A 25,188-nucleotide genomic window follows, 5' to 3' on the forward strand; every position below is an offset into this window, starting at 1 on the left:
AGCTTTCATACAGTTGCCAGAGACATTTCACTTAACTACAAATATGATTATGTCATTCTTCTTCTTTAAAAAGGGTTCACAAGCTCATCATCACCTATTTACTGGATAAGAGCCAGAAATATGGGATAGGAGATTCTACAGCTCCCAGGCCACCTTTGTATATTCAATTTAAGCTCATCCCCTTGCATGTGGCCTATAGTCAATCATTTTAGTTGGCTGACAATACCTCAGCTGTTCTACCTATCGCTCCTCCAATGCCTGTACCTGCCCTCCTCTCAGCCCAGGGTGCCCTTCCCTCCCTCCACTGGTAAAATCCGAGTCATGTGACTACTCTCTCCTTAAAAGCCACCTCCCTGAGGAAGTCTGCCCTCACCATCTTCTCCCAGATCTAGTTACACCATCTTCTGCACTCTACTCACGAGGTACAAAGTTTTTTTATATTGCTCATTACAGTTTCCTCATTTCTTCAGCTCCCACCCCCACTTTTACACTAGACAGCAAATGTCTCAGTAGCCCAGGCTCTACCATTCATTTTTCGATCAACAGCCTCAAGTACAGTGCTAGTATGTAGTAGATGCTCAATTAATGCAGAATAACCTGCAATTTTCTGCAGAAATACCAGAAGTCTAAAAAAGACCTGGTGGCATACTTTTCAATTATTTTTGCAACAACAACAGAAAACCCCCCCTTTTTTTTTTCTTATAATTCAAAGCTCAGATCACCCTTAGGAATCAAGGTGAAAGAAGCCTGGAGTGAAAAAAATTTTTTTCATTTTTCTCCCATGAACCTGACATAAACTTCAAAGAGGTGCTGCTTCTAGCAATAGCAGAAAAAAATCAAGTAAGTTCATGGAAACTTTAAAAAGAATAAGGATTTAAGATACCAAATTGCTGCCCAGCTTAGTACTGGTATAGCCACATAGTTCAGACCTTTTCTGAGGATCCTGATGACGCTGAGAGTATGGAGAAGGAAGAGGGAACTCGTATAAAAGTCATTGTCGTTGTCAATGGTTTGATATAACATAGGTGCAATTCCTCAAGTAAAGAACTCCACATTGCCCTGTTAGACTACAGAGAGGACCACAAACTAAACTGAAAGCGGTAAGATTTCTACTGCAAATTTTTCAAGGGGTAGGGCCTGAAGCTCTTTTGACATCTGTGATTCTCTAACCTTTGTGACCCCTTGTAAACCCAGAACCAGCGCAGCCTGGAGCTTGATGTAGTGCCTCCCCCATCCCACCACTCTCCTGAAATTTGAGCCCAGCCCCATGTGGCTGCAGATCTTATGTTCACAGGTCCTGAAGGGAATCCAGGAAGTCATTCTTTGATGAAGTATGCACTCTCCCTCACTGAAGGTGAACTGACTGCTGGAAGATGAAATTGTCCTAATCACAGTTGGTGGGGGGTAGGAGCTGGTGAAAGGAGAGGGATCATGAAGTTAACTGGTGACCTTTCAGTTTCCTCCATTTATAGGTCTCATTTTATTTCTACTTGTAATATTAAATGAGAAACAGATTGAAATACAGGAGAAATGACGCCATGCCACTTGGAACAACCAGCAGAGTTGTCACCTCGAAACTGCACAGTTCATTTATATTCCAAAAGTGATGAGGAAGGGTCATGGGGGAAGGCCTAAGAGGAGGCCTGAATTCAGAGGATGGTAAGATACTGTCAGGGAAACAGGCTGTTCCTTACTTTTCATCTTTCTCCCCCAAATGAAAGGGTTACCCAAAGAATGTCTTCAGAGTGGAATCACTGATTTCTACCTCAAACAGCAAAGAATCATGCAGGATATTTTACATGAGAGACTGATTATTAAATTGATCCATAACAGTTAACTAAACATAGTCTTAGGATGAACTTTATATGGAGAGATCATTTTGCAGAATGCTTAAGAACTCTCTTTAACTCTAGTGGCAGCTGGATACTCAAACCCCATATTTTCCCCGATTAATTATTAAAATATTTTAAATTTATATTTTTCAAATGGTCAGGATAAGCACGTGAGAATTGAATTTCTTCCACTAAAATATTTTAAAAACTAAGTGGTTCTATTTTAATAGTAAAAATATCGTATAAATAAAACTAATTTTAAAAATAGGATCTAAACTATAAATTTACTCATGTGCCAAAAGAATGTGCCAATAGAATCCGTGAAACATATTAAATTGATGGCATAATGTTTTATTAGAAAGTTGCATCTTTGTGTAAGGACAGACTCTATTAATAATCAGAGTTCATTTTTTGGAAGAAAATTTTCTAGCAATACTTCATCAATTGTTTTTTTGAGGCTTGTAGGTAGAATAATATACAGTTAAAGATTCTAAGAAAATATCAGACTTATTATAACTCTGTAGTTCTTCCTTAAACTTTAAAAAGAAAGCCTCAAGCATTTACAAGTTTGGTTAAAAGTCTTTATGTCTGTACTACCTGTCCTGTGAAAAGATACTTCCCTCCAGGTCTCTATTTCATTGACAGAGTGTAGCGCAGCAAGGCGAATCTGCATTAATCAGAACTTTAGGTGTACAATTTTGACCCTTGCAACAATTTTAGGCTTGCAATTTGTGTTGTTACATTTCCTAATGTAGGTCTGAAATATGTGTAGCATTGCTTTTTAGAAAAAAGCACACACACACACACACAAAAAAAAAACACAACTGATGGATTTTGCTATCGATGGCAGCATTTGTTCAGCATTTGGTACAAACGGGAGAAAAAAGATACAGAATGCATGGATTGATTTTCAAATTACCTCAATATTTTGAAAACATTTTCACCTGCATGCTGAGAATGCTAAGAATGGCAAGGAAGGCAATTGTGCATTTGCACAGCCTCCACTGCATTCATTTATAAATTACCTCATCACTGACTGAAATTAACACTGATTCTTACAGGCAATTTCTCAATTTCCAATGCTAATTACATTTTTTTTACTTTTAAATTCTGTACCACCTGTTTTGGGCAAGACATCTTAGGCAGCGCGACCGCATTTAATCACAATTTTAATTAACCGCCCTGTAGATGTGAAAAAGAAGCAATTATAATGTAGATGAATGATGATTTTTCTGCATTAAATTGTTTTGTTTCCCTGGTATGTTGATTGTAACACAGCACACAAATACAGTAACTGTACAATTTTTTTCTATTGTAATTTAGTAATTGTTTTTGGAAAACCAGTTTGGGAATGAGTGACTTCATCTGTTTACAAATTGATTGATACTGTTCACTCACTGATTGCTGTGGCGTATATTTTGGTATTGCACAGCCTAGCATAAAATATAATTAGAGACGCACAGGCTTTGCAGTACCATTTTGGAATCTGAAAATCAACTGTAACTGAAGTATGTTTTCCTTGAGCATACTAGTATCAGTTGAGGCTGATGAAATGATAATCAAAACAATGGGCTTTCCAATTCCACCACTACAGTCGAAATCCTTGGTTTCAATCTGATAGTCTAATACGGTAAGTTTATGAATTACTCTGTCGTAGGCCTGAGAGCTGGGCGCTGGCAAATCTGAAGCTTGCACAACTCACTCAGATGTGTATCACAAGAAGCAGATGAGTGAGGTAAGGAAACAATGATGGCAAATAAAGAGTTGTTGCTTTGGAAATGGAGGGATTGTTCCTGACTCCTGGGCAGGACGCACTGGTGGGTTGTAGCAGCTCTAGACAATCTCATCTCAACACTGTGATATAATGAGATCACAGTGTTCTCACTCCCGGCTTGCAGCTACTGACCATTAAAGCCCTACCTCATTGCAGATAAATTCAAAGATCTTATTTAAGTGAAGCAGAGCTTGTTCCTCACTCAGCTAGGAATGGGATAGGGGAAAAGACAGCCATCAATATCTGTTTAGTTGGAACCTGATGCTGACTGCTGGCTCGAAGAGCTTACTATTATCGTATGAATTAGAAATTCCTTCAGGAATGCCCTAAATGCACATCGCACCCACTTCCAATCTCACAATCATTCTCAGTTAATGCACTTCATTGGTATCCCTGGGCTGGAGCCTCCCTCAAATCATCCAATGAACAGTTCTCAAGTGTGCTCACTTGGATGAGTCTTGGGCTAGACCATTTCTGCTAGTTTGGAAAAAAGGAGAAAAAGTCATGTAAGCAATTGTGGATGTTCAAAGGAAACTATTGATGAGATATCTTCATCTCTACTTTGCTTCTTTTTAAACTCCATTCCCTACAAGATCCCGAACTAGGATAATTCATTAAAAGGTGAGAAGTCATGTTGGTTCTAGCCCTGCATTTGTCATAAAACATAGGTAGGATATGGCTTCATATAGAGCAATGTACAGATAAGGTTTTATGAATTGGAGGCACAAAGCAGATAAGGTTGAGCTGGAGGTTGGGGCAGGAAGACTATTTGGATCAGGTCCTATTTAGTCTCCTTTATCACTAGTTGCTAACAAAGTATTAATAGGAAACACCAAACCAATGCCAAAATTCACTTTCATGTATTAAGAATCTGCCCCATTAATATAGTAAAAATTCTGTGCTTTTGCCAGATTGGAGATTTGCGTGTCTAACTCTTGTTCACACCAATGGAACTGGACACATAAATCTCCCATGAAAATTTAAGAGAAGAGGCCAGAGGGTATTGTAATCTATGCTGCTAGCAGGTGAGTCTTTTTCACGTACAATGTTATATAAAACTAGCAATAAAAACTTCATCTTGCCTTGTCACCCTTACCTGTATCACCTTTTCTGGTTGTGAGAATGATTTGCTACAAATGAACATTGAGTAAAACTACTACTTAAAGAAAAAAAAAGGCAATTCATTTCAGTTAGTAAAACTGGCACTGCTAAGAAAGCATGCTTAAGGCAGGTGAAAACGTCTCTGTGTTTTACTCCAGAGATTCAGTTTCAGATTTTTAGTGCCGTCTCCCTGGTTAGCAGCAGAAATACTTTCACGCTACCGAATATTTTTCTCTCCTTTGCCACCTTCCTCACCTTCCTCATGACAGCTCTCAGGAAAGATGTTACTTTATGAATGGAGGTTAAAATAACCTTGAATATCTCAAATTATAGCCTCTTTCCATAATGAAAAGGGAGTGTTCTGGCAATGGTCTCAAAAAATGTTTTTTTTCATAAAGTTGTTCCAGCAAGAACGCTTGTTTGGAAGTTTCTAAAAGTGGTAGCATCTGTGCTCCCGCTGGGACGAGATGTCATTCTACAAACCTCTCTCCAAGTGGTTTGTCTTTGAGAGAAAATAAAGTACCTGATCCGGGGCCTTAGCCAGTCTTAGCTCCCCATATCTTCACACTCTGACCCACCGCGCGTTCCTTCCGGCAGAGAGCTGCTTCCCATGGCTACCTCCTCAATATAAACTTGCTAACTAATCTCTTAGCAAACACTTGAAGCAAACCTGAAGGGAGGAAAAAGAGGCAGAGGGGGAACAAAACACCCGGCATAGACAAAGCTCAAGACACATTCAACGAGACACTGGGATCTAAATTTCGTACTAAACTTTAGTTTTCTTTTGAAGAACTAGCTGTTGTCGGTGGAACTGGGATTTTTATAACAATTATTTTACTTTTAAGCCTCAATCCTAATTCTTCTACTGTCTCTTAACTAGGACTCATTTTAACATCAACTCCTTTGATTTTTTTTTCCCCTGCCGGTAGCAGTGTGCCTACCCTTACAGGTATTTGTAAATGGCTTCTTTTATAACTGAATATATTTTTAATGATACCTCTTTTTAAAAGTCCACCCAGACTGTGTACTCACAAGGGAACTTTTCCTTAGGAATTGATGCGAGAACCCCCTGTTGGAAATAAATAATGACTTTCAACCAATGATCAAAGAAAAATAAATCTTTTACTCTAATAAGACTTTTTAAGACTGGAATCCCATTCTTAAATGGATAACAGTTAAGAAGCTAGTGGCAATTTATTTCCAAAGCTGTATTTTCACGTTGTCTACATAGAAACTGGAGGAGCAAATGAACCCTAGGGTCTTCAAAGTTAGAGGTTTTAAAATTAAGTTGGTATGTAGTATTTGAAAACATATTGTTCAGAATTTAAGTTTTAATATCTAGGAATAAACAGAGCATTAAATCAAGCAAAACTGTGACAAGGCCAATATGCTCATGGACGATGCCAGGAAGGCATCTTCAGCCCTTTGTTCACAGCTTAACAAAACTGTGCCGTCACACCACTTTAGTTCAACAGTGCCTGTCGAATGGGCATCAGCAGATCAGCCAATGCCTGTCATACACAGAGCCTGAAGACAGTTTGAAAGCAAGGGCTTATACGACCCCCAAGTCTCGTTGGAAAATGGTGAGGATTTTAAATCATCTAGTAAAGACACCAGCGCACCCACACCCCAAAGTTAGGGAAGCTGGGAAAGGATGACCCCCCAAAAAATCAGTTAAAAAAATAGACATAGAAGAGAAAAAAACAATGTACTTGGGCAAAGAAAGCATTTTCATATTTGTTTTCTTTGTACGAGCAATTATAAAAGTTTTGCAATCAGAATTTTTCTGAAAGTGACGTTACCAATAATAAAATAAGTTTAATGTCATTGCTATTTTAAGATTTTGCCACATTTTTTGGCCTTTAAACAATTGAAGAAATGTTCTTACATTATCAGGATAGGCGGGTGTTATTTGACAAAGAGAACTTGCAAGCCCATGTTATTCAAAGGAGTATCTCTTCAAGTACAATTTTTGCTACGTGGCTGTTTTTGTGGACCAAAATGCACTAACTTTTGAATTTACACTCTCCCGAGCTCTGGTGTCTGTGAACATTTAATCTACCTCAGAAGAGAACCTCGAGAAAACAAACCTGGTAAAGAGAAGGAATTGTTAACTTTCCTACAAGTTAACAATTAAAAAAAAATCCAAACTGCCTTAAAGAAGTTTGGATTTCCTCCTATAACACTGATCATGAGATTTGGCTTTCAAGCTTTAATAAGGGCTGAGGAGGTGCCTCAGAACTTTCCTCCTGTTTAATTAAGTGTGCCCACTCCTCTTAGGCATCCAATCAGATTAAATTCGAGCCAATCCCTGGAGCTGGACTGGTGAGCCCTAGTGGTAAGAATTAGCTGAAGGTGTTCTCAGTCTCTCCACCTTTTAAGTTCTCCCACTATACATTGCTACTGAGATCCGTACTGGAGTAGCGATTTCCCTTAAAGTTGAAAAGCTCTCCTTCTCAACATTTCTCCCCTCCCTCTCTCTGTCTTTCACTCTGCTACTGTCAGTTTGCTGCCTGTACTTTAGCTGTCTCTTTTCCAGTCTCTACTCTGTCAGTTTCTGGCCTGCCAATTTCAACTTGAAGCTTGACTGGGCTGATTTGATGGAAACACCTCCAGGGAAAACCCTGAAACTGATGAACAGTTATGTCAAGTCGATTTTGCACCATCGGGAAAAGGTAACCTCTGCGAGAAAAAAAACAACAAGGTTAAAGAGACAAGGGCTTTTCACGTGTAATACCTCTGCTGTACATCTCGTTCACTGTTTACCATCCCTCAGAAATTGTAACTGTCAGAATTAGTCCTAATTGCAGATGCGAAAGCTGCCATTATAATAAAAACAGAGGCAGTGCAGGCATTAAATGTAGCAGCCTAATTTGTGAGACTACAGAAAAGGTAGAGTAAATGAATATTTCATTACTTTAATTACCAGGGACTACTCTTTTCTTGCTGTCTTATGATAAGTGTTGCTGTAACTAGCAACAGCAAACATCCACTAAAATATAAAGTGCAATAATCGTCCTGCTGTCAGGATCACCGCTTTAAAATATGAGCAGGGAAAAAATATAATGGTTTATCTATTTCTTAGAGATTGCAGAAGTAGAAGATGGAAATTCATTTAATGTCAGGGAGAAAAAATGCACACACAAAGGCACCAGTAAACAGGTTTTAGTCAGAGAATAATGGCTCCAAGAGAGAGAAGGGGGAAAACATATCAGTTGGCTATACATTCGAACTGTTAGCCCCAAAAGAATGCTGGAAACTGAAAAGTAGGAAGTAATAGTGTTTGGGCTTTTTAAGGCAAAATTTTGTTTTGTGTTGCACAACGTAATTGCTTGAACATTAGAAAATAAAACTCCAGTGACTGGGGAAAAGACAAGAGGAAAGCAAGTGGTTTTCAAATGATTAAGCAAAGGTGGAAAAAGTTCAAGTTGGCAGAAGTTTAGAAGCTCAGTCCAGTTGCATTTAAAAAAGACTAGATAAAGCCTGCCAGAAAAAGGACTTTGCCTGCAGTTACAGCGTACTGGTTCATAAGATTTGGGAGTATCAATAACCACTCACCACCGACACCTTGAAAAGCCCTGGCATCTCCCTATAAATGTCAATTTCAGGTAAAGGGGCAAAACCTGGTGGTGAGGTGGCTGGCGTGTGGGAGGGGAAGGTGGGCTTGGGAGTGGGGGGTGTGGTTGAGGAGGCTGTTCAGACTGGTTGAAGCCAGCCTGTCTCTGCATTTATCACTTTGTTTCAGAGGAGGTGTTTGTCCGACACAGCAGTTTGACAGCACAAAAACGCTGTGACCAGAAGCCCTATCGAAGAACCTACTGACACATATCATTTGTGGTCTTGGTTTCACAGCACAAGGCTACCTCACACTTTATCTGCACAACTATAAAACTCTACATATTTCTAAGTGTTCAGTATAGTTTAATCCTCTCTCCCCTTCCCCCCTTTTTCTTTCTTTTAAATATTGTAAACACTACCTTGAAATGCCACCTTTATTCAGGACTCCTGAATGCTGTTTTAAAAACCATAATAATTTGCATTCAATTTGGCATAATCTGTGTTAAGGTTGGTAATGTTGAAGGAAAACGGGGAAAACAGTTTCAAAGCACAAAGCTTGTAATTTATCCTAAATAATACACTGAAAGCTTAGATTAATAGGTGCAAGTAAGTTTTGTAAGAGTCATGTGGAATACGGAACACTTCTTTTTTCTTACAATAAATCCTACTGAACAGGAATCTACATTAATTCTTTACCTCTACTATTTTTGTTGCAATGTATTTCATTCACAAGCTATATGATGGTAGTGAAAGTTGAAGAGGAAAAGTACCAGAGTTGGGGTCCTAGGGTACATGTGTCTATGTGTGCATATGGGCTGTATTTAGTTTTCAAATTCCCATCAGCAGGGCAAAGGTGATGGAAAATCTTTAGAGGACAGCCTTTTCTTAGAGATTTTCCCCTTTTAATGGGTCTATTTATTATGAAAACACAGCTTACTGAGTTCTTTATATATAAACCTCACCTCTTAAAACTGAGAAATCTCATGATGTGAAACACTTCCATTGATGTGCTTTGTGTCTAAAATAGAAACTTAGGTACTTCCAAGAATAGGCACACTGCAAAGTTTCTTTGATTACAGTTACTCAGATATACAAGACAATATAAATACAATTTAAACTAGGAAACAGTGAAAGCTATATACTACATTTATAGATCCTTGGGCACTGGATCCTTGGAATCTACTCATCTGTTTAAAGGAGAGAAAAAAAGTCTCATCAGAAATAACATGATATATTAATCTATTGATCTATTATTGATTACTTATTTTTGGAGGGATTATCAATAACCTTATCAGTAGTACCTTTCTTTCCCAGAGTTAATTATAAAAAGATATATGAAACCGTATATAAAGAATAAAAATAACTATTGTTATATTAGTAATGTATTAAAGAGGAATCCATTATACATTTTTATGTAGAACATGTTTTGCCTTTTTGTCTTGGGAAGTGATTAATGACAGTTACCTGTTTCCAAAATAATGCAGTAATTTACTGCTATTACCTGAGATTATTTAAAAATGTACCCTACCACTGTGTTTTAAAAATATATCTTTATATATTTGCTCGTGTCATAAAGTTAGCTAAACTGGTCAGTTCTACATTTGTTGTTTGCTTGAAAGAATGCCTTCATTTAAGTGGGATTTAAATTTTAACTTCAAAATATTCAAGTTCAGAATTAGGTCTCCTGCAGTTTAAAGTAGAGTGTGTATGGGCTTAAGCTGAAATAACACACAGCAACCAAGAAAAATGAAGAGCAAATAAAAATGGATTGCTTATAATAAAGCATAACATTTAATCCCATGGATTATTGGAAAAGGTATCTGGAGTCTTCATTTTATAGTAATATTTCTTGAAAAAAAAGAAAGGTAACTTAAATATGTACACGAACATTCCTGTATCGCCTTTCCATTCTAACGATTACTTCGAATCTCATCCCCTCACCTCACCTACGTAATAGAACTAAATTGGTTAAAAAAAAAATCATGAATCATTATGATGATTACATTCAATTGAAAAATGAAAGCGAAGTTCAATCAGAAATCTTTGCTCTCCTTAGTCTCTTCCGTCCTAGCTGCTTGCTCTTCCAAAGTCTGGTTTTTAGAAGCCGATATTCATTTCTAACCAAGATTGCAGCATCTGCTGTAATGTACATGGCTTTATTAGCTATTATACTTTCTTGGGTCACAAACACACAACATCTGATGAGACATGGATCATCTTCCTTCTCTTTTCTCTTTGCAGCTCCTCTAACTTTCTGTCAGGAGCCTGAAAAAATATGCTCAGTTACTGTTGCTGAGGGGAGACAAAGTTTAACTTCTGGGTTGGCAATCGGAGAATAATTCATGAGCAGATTTCTAGCAAATGATATGATTTGCTAAATTTTGGTCTTTGATTTATATTTATGTACTCCTGCTACTGCTAAGGTTTTGCCAACCTCAATTAGATCATGAATGAGATCATTTTAATTCAGCCCCCAAACTGTGACCTGACCATGGTCTGAAAGTGTTCAAGAAGTAATTTTAAGCCTCCCTTTGATTTGAAAGGGAATACTGCATGCTTGGTCGTTCATACAAATAACATAAAACTTAATTATTGGATGATTTGGCAGAGGACCTTCTTGCCAAACAACAGTCAATGCCAGCTACTGTGATGCTGGCAGTGCCCGGGCCCCCGCACGCACAGCCCCCTCTATACAGCGTTTGTTCACTGTGTCTCAGGGCAAGATGCTTTCAAATGGGATTCATGGATCTGGGAGGCAGGGTGCAACGCGAAGGGTGGACCGTATTTATAACTCCAAATAAAAAATGCTGTCTCACCTAGAAGGGAAGTAGATCTGCGCTGTCAAATCACCAGGAGGCTGTGACAAAGGGAGCTTGCAGCCTGACACACGGTGTAACAACATAGCAAACACCTTTAATTCTGTCATGTCTCATACCCTTTACTTTCTCACACATTTGTGGCTGCTCGAACGTTGACACCTACACTCTTTTTCAAAACTAAATAAGGCAATCTTATTTAAGCCCAAATGCAACACCTGTAAAGTTATTCTGGTGCCCAGCAAAAAATAACTATTAACTCCTTCCTCTTATAAAACGTCTGTCTGCTTGCTTTGAAAAGGCTCAAGTTGGTCACAGCTGGCCTGAGGCCCTGATTCTGAGATTCACATGACTTCCCAAGCTCCGAAAGATAGGCAACATTTCCTCCTTAAAAAGATGCCAGGGCTGTGATAATGTCACTGTCCGAATTGGCCGGCCTCTTGCATCTTTTCAAGTTGAAGCCCCTTTCTTCATCATAAACTTCTAGTGTCTTTTATAGTAAGGAGAGAGGCCCCAGCTGCTTCATTCCCTCTAGCTACCATAGTCTAATATTTTAAAAGCTGGAAATGAAAATAGCTTTTCTAAAGATATTTCCTGGAATTTTTAATGTGCTGCCTTGATTCCTTTCTTTCATTTTTTTTCCTTGCCAATTATAAACCACCATTTGGAGGGCTTATGAGCAATGTAAGTCCACCTCATCTAATTAAACCACATTGTTTTAAAAGCTTGAACAGTTTTCATGTCTACAAGACTTGTCTGAATAATAAACTGTTAGACCCAGAATTCTGAGTGTCTTTGGAGAGCCAGGATTTTATCTGCTGAGCGCAAAGAGCCAGGCACTCAAAGAGTTAAAGAGTGTTCCCGCATTGCTGGGTAGGTTAATATCACAGCTGCCTGGTAAAGCATTATCCCGGTACCTCACTTAACAAAAGCCTCCTTTTGCAAACAGACTCCCACTTTCCCCCCAAGTGTCCAAAGGTGTTTACTGAAGTAAATCTGCCTAAATCCTTCATTGCTTGGGTCATGGGGGTGTATAGGAGGGGTGGAAGGTGTAGGGATAATCTCTTTTTGTAAATTCTGTAAATCTTCTGGGGAAAAAGAAAAAAAAATCAGGAATCTGTGTCACATGCTCGTGTACAACTTCTAATATCTCCACTAGTTTTGCTCTTATAAGTGAAATTGCCACAACGGCAATCGGAAAAGCCATGTTTCTAATTCTTCACTCTGCTGTTTGAAGCGATTGCACGTCCAAAGTGTGTGTGTGCGTGTGTGTGTGTGTGTGTGTGTGTTGCATGCTTAATCTAATTGTTGGGATAAAAAATACCAAACCTCTTGGTATCTTAAAAGTGGTTTCAAAAAGAGAAAAAAGAACAGACAAGAAAGTTTAGGAGCCAGATAATGTAGCTGAAAAGTTGTCACGAGAGGTTTCTGCTCTTGCTGTGGTCTCATTCCAATATCATTAACTACATGTTACTTTTGCATGTTGAAAATGGAGGCAAATAACACAGTAAAACCTGACAGGTCTGCCTGTGAGGGTTTACATAGTTCCCAGTAAGAAGGAACCCTTTAGGCATAAACTTACTCTCTCAAGAGAACGTGAATACCACCAACCCCTCCTTATAAATCTTGAAGCATCCAGTTTGAGATACAAAAAGGCTGTCATCTCACAAATGTTAAACATACTAAAAAAATCTGAAAAAAAAGTATGGAGAAGGTGTGAAAAACGTGGCACTTTACAGCCCTCAAAGCTTTTTAAAATAGAACAACTTTTCCCCCTAAAATTCTTTTCAGAGAATTTTTTTTTTCCTTTTTGGCTCATTTGAGAGTTTCTTTCTTGGCTTTTTTCCCCTTTCATTTGAAAATATGAATTATCATAAAAAGTCAGGGGAAAAAGGGAAAGTCTTTTTCAGTTTTCCTGAAGATTTATCAGTGTGTTCAGGCTGGGTATAAGCATGTCTCCCTTTTTTGCTGGGCCAGACACCCATCACTGAAACCAGACCAGGGCCTCCAGAGACTTTATCCCTTCTCTCCTTCTGAAAGGTCTCCAGCTCACCCCCCTCCTGCCCCCCCCCACCTCCCCCGTGCCCTTACCTCTGGTCTGATGGTAAACAATAAGAGTAAAGCCAAATAGTAGGCAGCACTCAAGAGTGGGAAGTCCACACACCTGACCCCAAGTCTAACAGGCTTCTGGGGGAGATTTGATCTCTCCCTGACACTTTTTACCTCAAGTGTTGAGCGGGTGGCCATGAATAGTACAGACATGCCATCTTGTAACACTATATGCCTGTCAGGAGGGACACGGCCTGGTAGAGCATCAACTATATAAGGCTGGTAACTAGGGAAAGCCCAACAAACAGCCACAAACACCTAAGTTATTTTACTCAGCTACTACCCTCTGCCTCTCTTCTCTCTCTCTCTCTCTCTCTCTCTCTCTCTCTCTCTCTCTCTCTCTCTCTCTCTCTCTCTCTCTCTCTTTCTTTTCATCTTGGCTTTCTGTGGCAGAATGCAAATGGAGCCTGCCGGCGGTGAAAGGGCTGAATTGTGATTAAGAAGAAGAAGAGCTCCTTTCTTTGTTCTCCCCTCAGGGGATGTTTACTGGGAGAGACACAGCGGATCAGATATGAAAGGCATTCAGGTCAGCATTGATGTGAGCGAAAGTGAAATCATACCTAAGGCATTCAAAAGACCGCCGTGTCAGGGGTTCAGCTAACGGTGCAGCTACTGTGTGTGTCTTCCTGGAGAGGCAAAAATCTTTCACAGACTGGTGATTTTTTTCTCTCCTTAATTTACTACAAAATTATAAAAGTTGTACCCTCCTCTTTACCTCCCATTAGATGACACAAGAGTTAGTATTTTCCCTCTTTATGGACCACACGCGAAATCAGACCAACTTCTAATAACTGTATTACCTAAATGAACCAGCAAAGCACCATCTGCACTGTGAAATCTTTTTTTAAGCAGGTGTATTCATGTGTGCTACATATATGCATAATATGAAAGGGCAAACTGAATGAAGAGAAAAGCCAAAAAGCACAGGCAGGGATGGCTTTTGCTCTCACCTCCCTCAGAAAAAATACAAGATAACACACACACACACACACACACACACACACACACACACACAGCATAAAAGCAGTACAGAACACCTTCAAACAAATTCTTTATTTACTTTGTAACTACCAGTTACACTTTTCCTGAGAGCTTTCACTCTGACACAACTGTCATCCAAGATAAAAGTATTTGGCACATAACTAATAAGGCAAAGACTTCCATAGAGTCTACTGATTAATATTGCTTTCCTTTAAAAAAAATGCTTGATGAAGAAATACTTGGCTCTTACTTTTTAAAAGTTTACACTCCCCACAGCCCAAATAGTCATTCAATAAAGTGGTAAACTGATGCTATTGGCATAAACAGAGCTATGTAAATATATACAAAATTCACAAATCACAGCAAACACACAAATAATGAGGAGGTACCTAGATGTTTCAGGCTTAAAAATGAAAAAGGAAAATCACATTTCATCTTCTGATTGTTAAAGAAAAGAATTAGGGAGGGTGAAGCAGTGCTGTATTTATTGATTTTAAACCATCCTTCCCCCTCTGTTCTGAAATATTTTTTCAACCTTCATATCTTTGCTAAAAAGCATATTTAGGCTTATGTTAATATCTGCTTTTGTGGTGACATTTAATTCTGTATATTTTCAACTAGTGTTTCTGCATCACAGATTTGCCTCCTTTATCTCTTTGCTCTAAAAAGACAACCAAAGAGCAATCAAAAAGGTGTCTGACTTGGCCATTCAGACAATTGCCCCCTTGTGGGAATGCGGGAATGAATGGTACAGTGGACACCCCAGCACCATTACGTTATAAACATGTAAATGAAACACATTAGGGCAGACAATCAATTGTCTGTGAGCATTGCAAACCTGCACTCCCCCTCTCTGTGACAGGCACAAAATAGTGTCTACCTTGGGAAGCCACGGTGCTGGAGAGGAAAAGGACAAAGAGTTCCCTTTCACACAGAAGAAAATGCACCTTAAAAGCCTTGGAAGAATGCAGATGACAAAAACTGTTGTAAGGAAAAGAATCTCCCACATCTTGGAACAAATGCGGCTTTGCTGGAGAGCGAGCAACACCCTCCTTTCCTACCTTCAGGGTACACACAAATTTTTCCCAGGAAATAGTCTTAATATGGTATTAGAGTCATTGATAACCTCTTGGAATTTTCTTTACTTTGAGTAAATTAAGAAAGGAAGCATCTGAACACATGACATAGCAGTTTAGTAGGAAACTTTTAATCTTGGCTTTATTCATATTTGGAAATAAATGTTAAAGATGTGAATTTGTTTTTATTTGGCAACAGAGAAACAATGTAAAGTTTAAAATCCTTAGCCGACCCTTATCCCTGGTGGAACGTCACGCTATGGATGCCAGCAGGCTAGTGGCTCTACTACGAAGAAAGGCATGTATCTACTCCAATTGACTTAGTTATTCCAAACCAAAATAAAACACATAGATCAGTCTAGATACATAGCCCTCAGACTTGTGTGTGTGCAACGTGACAAAACTTACAGACGAGCTCCACAGAGAGAAAAGGATGGAGATGGATATCTTTGGAGCACCCTTAGAACTGGTACCTGCCACACAAACTGCCTCTGAGTGCTCTGAGAACCAGCAATACAGGCTCCCTATAAGCTCATCAACTTTATGAAGAAGGCTACTGGTAAAAGATTTCCACACTTGCAAAAATAACCAAGTCTGAACCTACTGTAATCCAAAGGAAACTTCCCTGCCTCAGTGTATACTTGAGAGGCTCTGATTCAAGGCTGCCCCATCCCAACTTCACCTCTCAGAGGGAAGAGTCAGGGGCCACATCCTTAAGAAGGGCCTGACTGCCTTTCATTTAAGCATCTCCGAAACGGGAGCAACTTCTTGTCCATTGCCTCTAAGCACCACCACTCGCACCTCCACTCTCTTTAAGGAAGTGGTAAAAAGTGAGGACTTATCTGAAACAGGCATAGTCATTTCTGCTCATCTGATTGTTTCTCCTCTAGGATTCAAAGCCCTGAAAACATCCAACTTTATCCATTTTCTTCACCACTGAAAATCAGAGACCAAAGGCATTTGTAAAAATCTCCCCCACTCCCCATGTAACCCCCAACCCGTTAGTTGAAACTTTGAAGATCACATTGAACTTTTCTTTCTTTCTTCCATTTCTTTTTCCCTTCCAGTCCGAATTCGGTTTTCATATATAAGACAACTTCATTCCCTTTTCTTTTGAAACAAGCAGTTTCCAGATTTGATTTTTGTTACAGCCTGAATGTGTATGTGCAATTTTTCAGAGGCTGATGCTGGAAGGCGGTGGGCTGGCGAGGCAGGAGGGAAGCCGGGGCATCCCCAGGAGCCAAAGCCCGCATCAGGGGCTAAAGCAACAAACTTTGCAAGTTACAACTGGGCTGTGCCAATGGCAGGCAGCAGCCGGGCATCTCCTGCTTCCAGTGCTCATTTCTGACTGGAAGGCTGTGTGGAGATAGCGGGGCATAATCAGGGGAATAGAAAGGGGGGGCTGGGTTTTCCCCTCCTCTCCAGCTTCAGTGAAAGTGTTACAAAGTGAGTCAGGCGACTGAAGATCATCTGACTGAACTTTCTTGAAACCGACACACATTCTTGTCTGCGGGCAACTTGCTTTTTGCCTCCTTCTCCCTCACCCCTCTCCCCCTTTCCTGCTGCACATCTTATTTTCTGGGAAGAGATTTCATCCTTTCTATGTGGGGCAAAGGAGACTGTCCGCTATGGATTAACATGGCCCTGGCACGGTCTTTGCCAGGCATCTTGCTAGCCTGAGAATCTTCAAGGCTGGATTTTAGATTCTTGTTTCTCTCTTTGTACATTTATTTTCCTCGAACTGCCTCATTCTCCTTTGCTTTTTAATAATCGTATATAGCATCATCTTCTAACCCATATTCTTGACCAGCCTTTCAAACACACACACACACACACACACACACACACACACACACACACTGCTTTACAGGTTTTATCTCCTTGTCGCCTTAGTCTATATATATATATATATATATATATATATATATATATATATATATACACACACTTTTGACTTCATTAAAATTATATAAAGTTCAATTCTAGTTTCCTGGATGACCATCTTTTTTCTTTTTCCCTTGCAGCTTCTACTTCTATGATTAGTATTGCCATTATTTCTTTCCAGGAATTTCTATATGATTTTGATAAGCATCATCATATTTAGTGTTATCAGCAAAGACACAAGCTCAAAAGTGACATCTTTTCCATGAATCCAGGAAAGAAGAAAAACCCACTCAGTTCAGATAAATCCTGGCAATTCCCAAAGGGAAAGGCATTGGATACGTGCTCGACGAGAAAGAAAATGAAAAAAGGGGGGGAAACTCTTCTACCTGCTTCTGAAAACCAGGACATTGCTCAGTCAGATTAAACCCAAAGGAAAACACTGACAAGTAACCAATTCAGAGCATGTTTTCCCATAGATTATTTGTAATAGTCAAAGTTAGAGAAGCTGTAAGCGATGGACAGGCTTTCTGTTGAGTGTGCAGAGTCTGGGCTACATGCCTTAAAATGTGCAATTCAACTTTCCATTTCGGAGTGTTGAGGCTTCTCCCAAGTTAATGTCTGAGCGGAGGGGAAATGGTTGCAGTGTCCATGGCTGAGCACCTCCCTGGCACTCCGTCCACCTGTGAAGCTTCCAGCAGGCCTCTCTTTCTGTGAGACCCCACCCCCACCCCCACCACCAAGGGTTCCCAGGAAGCCTGGAGCCCTCGATTTCCCCAGACCTGGGCGAGCCTGACCTCACTGCCGAGGCCAGGCTCGTCATCAGTGGCAAAATCCCGAAGGGGGTGGGAGGAGGCAGGCAAGAAGAAACAAACATTTTAAATAGTCTCTCCTGCAAAAGCACACTTCTGGGAACCTGGCTTTAAATCTCATTCTCTTTTTCTCTCAAAAAATGACTGTTTAACATAAGAAAAAAAACCTGCTTGACACAAAGCTTTTGTTATCCAGTTGATCAGCAACGTGTTTTAGATACTTGTAAGAGGGGGGAAAGCCCCACAACAGACATTGATTTTAGAAAATCAATAACCAACATTTAATAAAAGGAACAGAGGAAACACAAGAGAGGAGAGGGGGACATTAGGTGTAATTTTAGTGTCTACTAAATTACCCAGAGATGGGGAAGGGGAGGTCTCCTGTGTAAGGACCCCCTTAAATAATGCCAGACACTAGAGTGGAGAAAAATTAAATTGAGAATGAGAGAGAGAGAGAGAGAGAGAGAGAGAGAGAGAGAGAGAGAGAGAGAGAGAGAGAGAGGCTTAAAAAGAGGCAGCTAGAACTGGATCTTGGGGAAGCATCTCGGAATATATTATTGTACTTGTTTTTTGTAATATTAAGCCAAGCAAACAGATCAAAGGCAGCACAAAGGGGAAAGGCAGGATAACGTAACGAACAGTTTCTGACTAAAATTCCTCTATTACTCCCCCATATGGCTCGACACCTCCACCACAACAAGCAAAAGACACACACACACACACACACACACACGCGCGCACACACACACACACACACACAAAACCTAGAGAGACAAGAGACAGAGACAGAGAAGCATCATTTGTCTCTAATCAAAATTCTCTAGTCTTTGTGTTTTTCTCCCTCCAGCACCCCGCACCGCACCCCCAGCCGCCCCCTCCCCGCGCCGCGCAGCTCAGGGGCAGGCCGGGGACGCGCACAATTGTCTTGTCTAGAGGAAAGTTGCTCCAAGTGGGCCCAGGCGGTCCCCGCGAGGCGCGGGCTGGGCTTGCGGGAGGCCGGAGGCCGGGCGGGCGCCGCGTCCCCGCGTCCAGCTCCGGAGCGTCAACGCGGCCCCGCGCCGGGTGATCCGGCGGAGAGCGAGGGGAGCAAGAAGTTTCCCTTCCCAGTCTGAGCTGGCGCTAGCTAGTTCGCTTGTTTGTTTTGGGGGGTTGGTTTTTCTTTTTAAACTCAGTATCCTCCGTCGGCTCCCCCCCGGCACCCTCTCAGGTCCCCAGCTCTTTCCCCTCCCCCAGGAGCCTCCTGCGCTCTTGCCAATCAGTTTTCTCTTTTATTCCCACGATTTTGTTTGGGGGTAATACCTAGGGGGTCTCTCTCGCTCTCTCTCTCCCCCTCCCTCCCTCCCTCCCTCCCTGTTTTCCTTCCTGCCTCCCTCCCTCTCTGTCTGTCTTCTCTGCCTCTCTCCAAGATGGACCTACTAAACTGTCACCCCTTTAATCTCCCACCTCTTATCCGTGTCCCCTCCGCACCCCCATCTCCTTCCTCCTTCCTGACTCAGCTGGAATAACGGGCTCCTCTTGACCCTGTAGAAACTGCCCGGAAAAGTCTCCCTGCGCTTTTCGATCCCGCCAGCCCCCGGCCAGGGGCCAGAGCCCGCCGGAGAGGAGCCACCCGCCCCCGAGCCCGCACGGACCCCGCCGGTCCCCGCGCGGGGTCGGCCGAGTCCCTCCCACCACCGAGTCGGGCGCGCCCGGCCGGGCCCCGCGGCGGGCGGACCGTTACTTGGCGGACGCGGCGGCGGCCGGGCGACTCCGGCAAGAAACTTTAAGCCTCGCGGAGGCACAACCCCGGGCCCCCTCTCCCGCCCTCGCCGTGGCTCTGCCACCCCCGCCCCCGCCCCGGGATCCTGCGCGACCCGGCGCCGGGGCCCCCGCCCTGCCCTCGCCGGACGCGCCGGCAGCCCGGCTGGGGACCAGGCGGGCCGGGAGCTAGCGGAGCGGGAGGCGGAGGAGGGAGCAGGCGGGGGCGCGAGGGGACCGCGGGGCCGGGGGCGCGGGGCCCCGGCCGAAGCCCCGCGCTCGCAGCCCCCGCGCCCGGCGCCCACTTTGCCCAGCACTTCCCCAACTCCCCCCGGTGCGGCCGCCGCGCGCGCGGGGCTCGGGCGCCGGCCGCCGAGGGAGGCTCGCCCGCGAGCCCTGGGCGCCGCCGCCGCCGCCGCCTCGGTTCCTTTTCCCTTTCCCCCTCCTGCTCCCTGGGTCTGGAGCGGCGGAGTGGCCCGGAAAAGTTTGGTTCGGGCCGCTTCTTACCGTTTTTCCTCCTGGGATTGGCTTGTTTGCGCCTCTTGCACCGGGGGCCATCCGCCATGATCGGCTGCTTCATTGATAAGAGCGGATCAGATGGCAGTTCGCATGGACTCGGCGCCCTGCTTCGGCAGCACGCAGGCTCGATCTAGCAACCAAACACAGCGACAATGTGGGCATCGCCCGCGCCCATTGCAACGCGCGCGGGCCGCCCTGGGGAGCCGGGCCAGGGCCCCGGCCAGCACCCATCCGCGCCCCCCAACGCCAAAGCGAAACTTCGGCGGCCCCCTCCCCGCCCCCCACCCCAGCCTTGGCCCCGAGGCGCTTTGTGTTTGTTACTGTTTGGTGTGTCGCACCCGCGAGGGGATCAGAGAGACAAGAATTACATCTTCAAAATGAGTCATAACTCCTGACCGTATGAGGGAATGCACACGGCAGTACAGTAAGACTGCTTGACTCAGGGCTTAGGCGGACCCTTTCCTCCGAAAAGTCCTCAGCCCGGCTCCGGTACTTGGGGTGAGGCGAGGCTTTCTTTCGCTCTCATCTTGTCTCACCCCCCCCACCCCATTCCTCAGAGGAAACAAACAAACAAACAACAAACAACGCCAAACAGCCCCCAGATGAAGCACACTCGGGCAAATTGATAACAGTAATTATAGGAAGCCCACTCACCCCGCGCCCCCTCCCCTCCCCCTTTGGAATTGATCGAGGCACTGTCTCTTCCTCCCCCCGACCCGCCCCCCCCCCCCGCCCTCAAATTAAGATTTCCAGTTTCACGCAGCAGTAAGAAATATAAGACTCTTTGGACACCGTCCCTCCCCCCCCCTCCACCACTTTGACAATATTTACTTAAGTATTTCCCCCCACCTCACTCACACACATGCTCCCCCACACTGGTTCCCTTAAATAGTTCCAGTAAAAAAAAAAAAAAAAAAAAAAAAAAAACACAACATTTTTTTTTTCCCCCTCAAGAAAGGAAAGAGAAAGTCCAACCGTTACGGCAATACTTTTAAGCTCTACTAAATGATCGTATCCTTTCTGGCTTCGAAACTTTTGTACCTAAAAATCGAGAGAGGCGCTGCATTTTTTCAGCTGAAACTGTCAAAACTTGGAGAAGGGGAACCTCGGAGGCAGGCAGGAGAGGAGGAGAATCCCGAAACTCCGTGGAGGTTAGGAAGATGCTGTGCCTCGAGGATTAGTTTAAACAGGGGGCTATAAAAGATGTAACAGATGCAAACTGTAACACAAGGGCCATTAACCCTTTCTCTGCCGAGCAAGCACACTCAGTCCCCACGCCCCGCACCTATTGTCTCCCGTGCTAGAAGCTTTGCGGAAAACCTGGAAAGTGAGTATCAGTTTCCACACATTTGCGGGGGAAGGGGGGGGGGACAGGGCAGAGAGAAGGGGAAGTGGATGATTTAGAAAGCACCTTGAATTTAACTTAGGCATAGTGGGAGACCTTTAATTTAAGTTTGATACATTTTGTCATTTCTTGGCTTTCCTATTTGAAATTGTTGGGAAAAATCCTGAAATAAAGAAATGGTCACAGGAGTGTCTGGGATGAAACAGCTGGCCTTGTGTGTATTCCTGCTGAGACTTACACACGATTGCATATAAATACATGTTTAATAAAGTAAGCTGCTAGTTTTATGAGCATGTGTGTGTGTGAGGGAGAGACAGGGCATTTGTGCTGTAAACTTTATCTTCGCTTGTTATTTCTAACTCTGGAGTTAGTAATCTTGCCTTCATCATTACAGGGGGAGCATGTAAAATATATAAGTAGGTGGGAGATAAACACATGCATGTTAGCGGGGCTCACCACTGTTCCTGGGAACTCCTACTATCTCTCTTGACTTTTCAGTGCCAAAGTATGCAGTGGGATAAGTGTGTATATGTGTCCCCTGTGAAATCCATGTCTATATTATTTTGCCATTTAAAATACAATTTCAAAAGTTTTCCTTAATTTAAAACCATGATATCCTGACAGCAGTTTTCCTTCCTGCTGTAGTGACCCCCCTCCCCACATACACTTTGGTAAACGACTCAAGTTCCATGAGGACTTTCACTTCTTTATTTATCATCACAGAAGTGAGGTGTTACTTCACATACACACACACACAAAGAATGAAATAAAGAAATGAAACTCGCTAAGCAGACAAAAAACAGACACTTTCTGCTTAGAAAACAGCCTTCTCTCTGGGAGAGGAGGATTGACTACCATGGCTAAGAGAAAAAACTTGCCCTCGAATTTGGTAGGCTTGTATCAATCAAGTTTTGTAATAATTAACAGGTATTTGCCAAGTTTTAATTGCTGAGTACAATGAATTGGAACTAGATGCGAAAATAGAGCAGAATCTCTCCCCTTGAAGAGTTTTTATTTCAACCATCTAGTTCTTAATAAAACTTTTACTAGGCAGGGTAGCAAAAAGGCACCTTTGGTTACCTGAATGCACAGGTACAGGGCAAATTATTTGGGAGAGGAAAAAGGGAGAAAAAATGAAGGCGAGAGATTAGGAATGGGAGAGAAATCGAAGAAGTCACTCTTGGGAAAAGCTTGCCATAAAGGAGCTAAACCCACCTGAAATTCCTACCCACAGACACTCCTCACTTCAGACTCACATCCCCACTTAAAAGGAAAAAAATCAGAAAAGGAGGGTGGGGAGGGTGATCATAGTAAAAAGGAATAAAAAGAGAGAAAAGGGGGAAAAAAAAAAACCTACCTGCGAAGTCCTGTTTGTAGTTTTGGCCAGAAATGGTGAGAAGAAAAAGCATGAAGAAGCCGCGAAGTGTGGGGAAGAAAAAGGTGGAAGCGAAGAAACAGCTCCCGGAGCAAACTGTACAAAACCTCGCCAAGAGTGTCGGGAGGCAGGACCGTTATTCCTGCGGAGCAGGTTAGAACTGATCTCTTTCGGCCACTCCAGGAAACACAAACCTGGGGACGGACTGACGTGTTACGCCTCTTCTAATGACATTTTTTTCTTTTTCTTTTCTGTAGGAGAGAGAGAGACCCTGAAACACGCGCCACCTATCTTTGTGGGGAGGGATAATTGAAGCGCCCTGAGCGTGAGCATCATGTGAAAACGTGATCGCCAAGTTTCTCTCTGGGAAAGGATCTGGGATAGATTATACCTTGAAGTCTCCGCAAACGCTTTAGTGGAAGAAATGAAATTCCACCTCCCTCCCTTCCTCTCTCCCTCCCTCTCGCCTCCCTCCCTCCCTCCCTTCTCCACGCCCCCCCCCCCCCCCCCCGTCAAGCCTTTGGCATCATTATCCTCATCACTAAATCCTACAGAGTACGTACAGGGCGGAAAATGGTGCACACCATTCACAGAATTGGAGAACTCTAAGGGGCGAAAGTTAAAGGAGAAGATCCCGGGTCCTCAATCCAGATCGCCTGTTCTTATACAGATATCTCTAATGACCAGATTTGAGATGCACATTAAGTTGTGTGGATTTCTCAGTACGGCTTCTGGAACTAAATTCGTTGCCCTTTCTCTTATTTATTTTAGTATTATTTTCTTTTTAGATGCCAGAGCCATAAAAATAAATGCTGCATGTGAACAGCATCTTAGGGAGTGTGTGTTGGTGTGTGTGTGTGTGTATGTGTGATGAATTTCTGGACTGTATCCCCAAACTAAAAAGTAGTTTGGCATTCTTTAAGTAGGGTCTGTAAGTAAATTAACAGAGTGCGCTGGGTTGACGGATCTCTAAATCCCTGTACATCTCAGGGAGACCTTAGGACAAAGTGAGGGAGTGTGTGTAGCCAGGCAGGAGGAAAAGAAGAAAGGCCATAGAGGAACTTAGCAGGGAAGGAAGAGAATGATATTAAACGGCATGGGGTCTAAGTTTTGGAGTATACGTATATATTTGATATTGCAATTAAACTAAAATTAAAAAGAAAAGACTCCACCTTTGCTCTGAAGGGATTGGTTATGTAAATATGGAAGGGATTTCCTGGAGAATACAGCTTTCTACTGTATGGTTAATTAAATAATCACTCAAAAGCTTCCAACGTGACGCTTCTGTCGTAATCCAATCAGGTTACATAGGTCCTAAACAAGAAAGATATTTTCCACATCTGGAAGTCAGCAATTTAGCAAGTACTGCACATTATTAACCAATTCAGAGCCCACTTCCCAGGGGAATTTTTTTTGAAGTTTAAGTGTTCTTAACCAATGCTCTGCTGTTTTGTTAATCAAAAAGCTGGTTTACACTGCACATAATTGGAACTAATATGGAAGTAAATAAAGACAGCCAAATTTGAGGATGCTGAGCGCAGGCATTTATCGGAAAAGGAAGAAATCTCTTACCCTCCAATGGTTCAGGCTCAATTTCTTAAAGAACTGTGAGGCTTTTTTTTTTTTTAATAGAGTGAAAGTGCTTGAGAACCTCAGAGCACAAATAAACTTCCAGTCCCACAACCTTAAGGCTTCCTTGCAAAGGTAAAGGTAGAGGTGTTAAGAGGACTAAAGAACAGCCTCATGCCAATTTTTCTGCTTTAATATTGTTAATATGTTACAGACCCGTGTTTTCAGTCTGATGAAATCTGAAACAAATAATACCCTGATCCAACCCTAGACTTTTACTTATATTAAGATAAACTGCTTTGAACTGTGCTTTGAATGTGTGCCTAAAGCAAGACTTTGAATGCAAGAGTCATTGGCAATTTCACTCAGAGGAGGGAAAAGCCACCACATGAGTTGTCACATCCATACTCCCAGAGGTGCCTGTCTTTGTATTTTGTATGTTCAGAGTGTGTGTGTGTGTGTGGGGGGGGCGGGAGTAGAGCCACCCAGCATGACCACAGCCAGTTCTTACTTTAGGATGCAAGAAAGTACATTTTCACAGTTGGTTATAGATTCACCTCTTCCCTAACTCTATTTATTACAATGAGAATAGCTGGATAAACTAATCTCCCCCCCCACTAAATTACAGACAAATTGCCTATAGAAGACGCACATTCAAGATCGTCAGTCTAAAAATTGATAATAAAAAAAATGAAAGATTTCC

At 42.4% G+C, this 25,188-nt stretch overlaps 2 protein-coding genes across 2 annotated transcripts in view; one reads left to right on the forward strand and one right to left on the reverse strand.

Annotated features, from left to right (window-relative positions):
• Positions 1 to 20,631, reverse strand: part of ZEB2 (zinc finger E-box binding homeobox 2) — a 122,663-nt gene extending 102,032 nt beyond the window's left edge. Inside the window, exons 1-2 of the mRNA XM_081051845.1 lie at positions 20,565 to 20,631; positions 20,185 to 20,326 (exon numbers count right to left, since the gene is read on the reverse strand). Coding sequence (XP_080907971.1) covers positions 20,185 to 20,326; positions 20,565 to 20,582 — 160 coding nt within the window. The 5' untranslated portion in view covers positions 20,583 to 20,631. The remainder of the gene's footprint in view (positions 1 to 20,184; positions 20,327 to 20,564) is intronic.
• Positions 20,632 to 21,175: 544 nt separating this feature from the next.
• LOC308499058 (uncharacterized protein) lies at positions 21,176 to 25,188 on the forward strand. The gene is made up of 3 exons (XM_081051846.1): positions 21,176 to 21,523; positions 22,919 to 23,069; positions 23,174 to 25,188. Exons 1-3 carry the CDS (start codon positions 21,409 to 21,411, stop codon positions 23,223 to 23,225), a joined length of 318 nt encoding a protein of 105 aa, XP_080907972.1. The 5' UTR covers positions 21,176 to 21,408; the 3' UTR covers positions 23,226 to 25,188.

The sequence above is a fragment of the Rhinolophus hipposideros genome (genome assembly GCF_964194185.1).
Source record: "Rhinolophus hipposideros genome assembly, chromosome: 6".
NCBI classification, from domain to species: Eukaryota; Metazoa; Chordata; class Mammalia; order Chiroptera; family Rhinolophidae; genus Rhinolophus; species Rhinolophus hipposideros.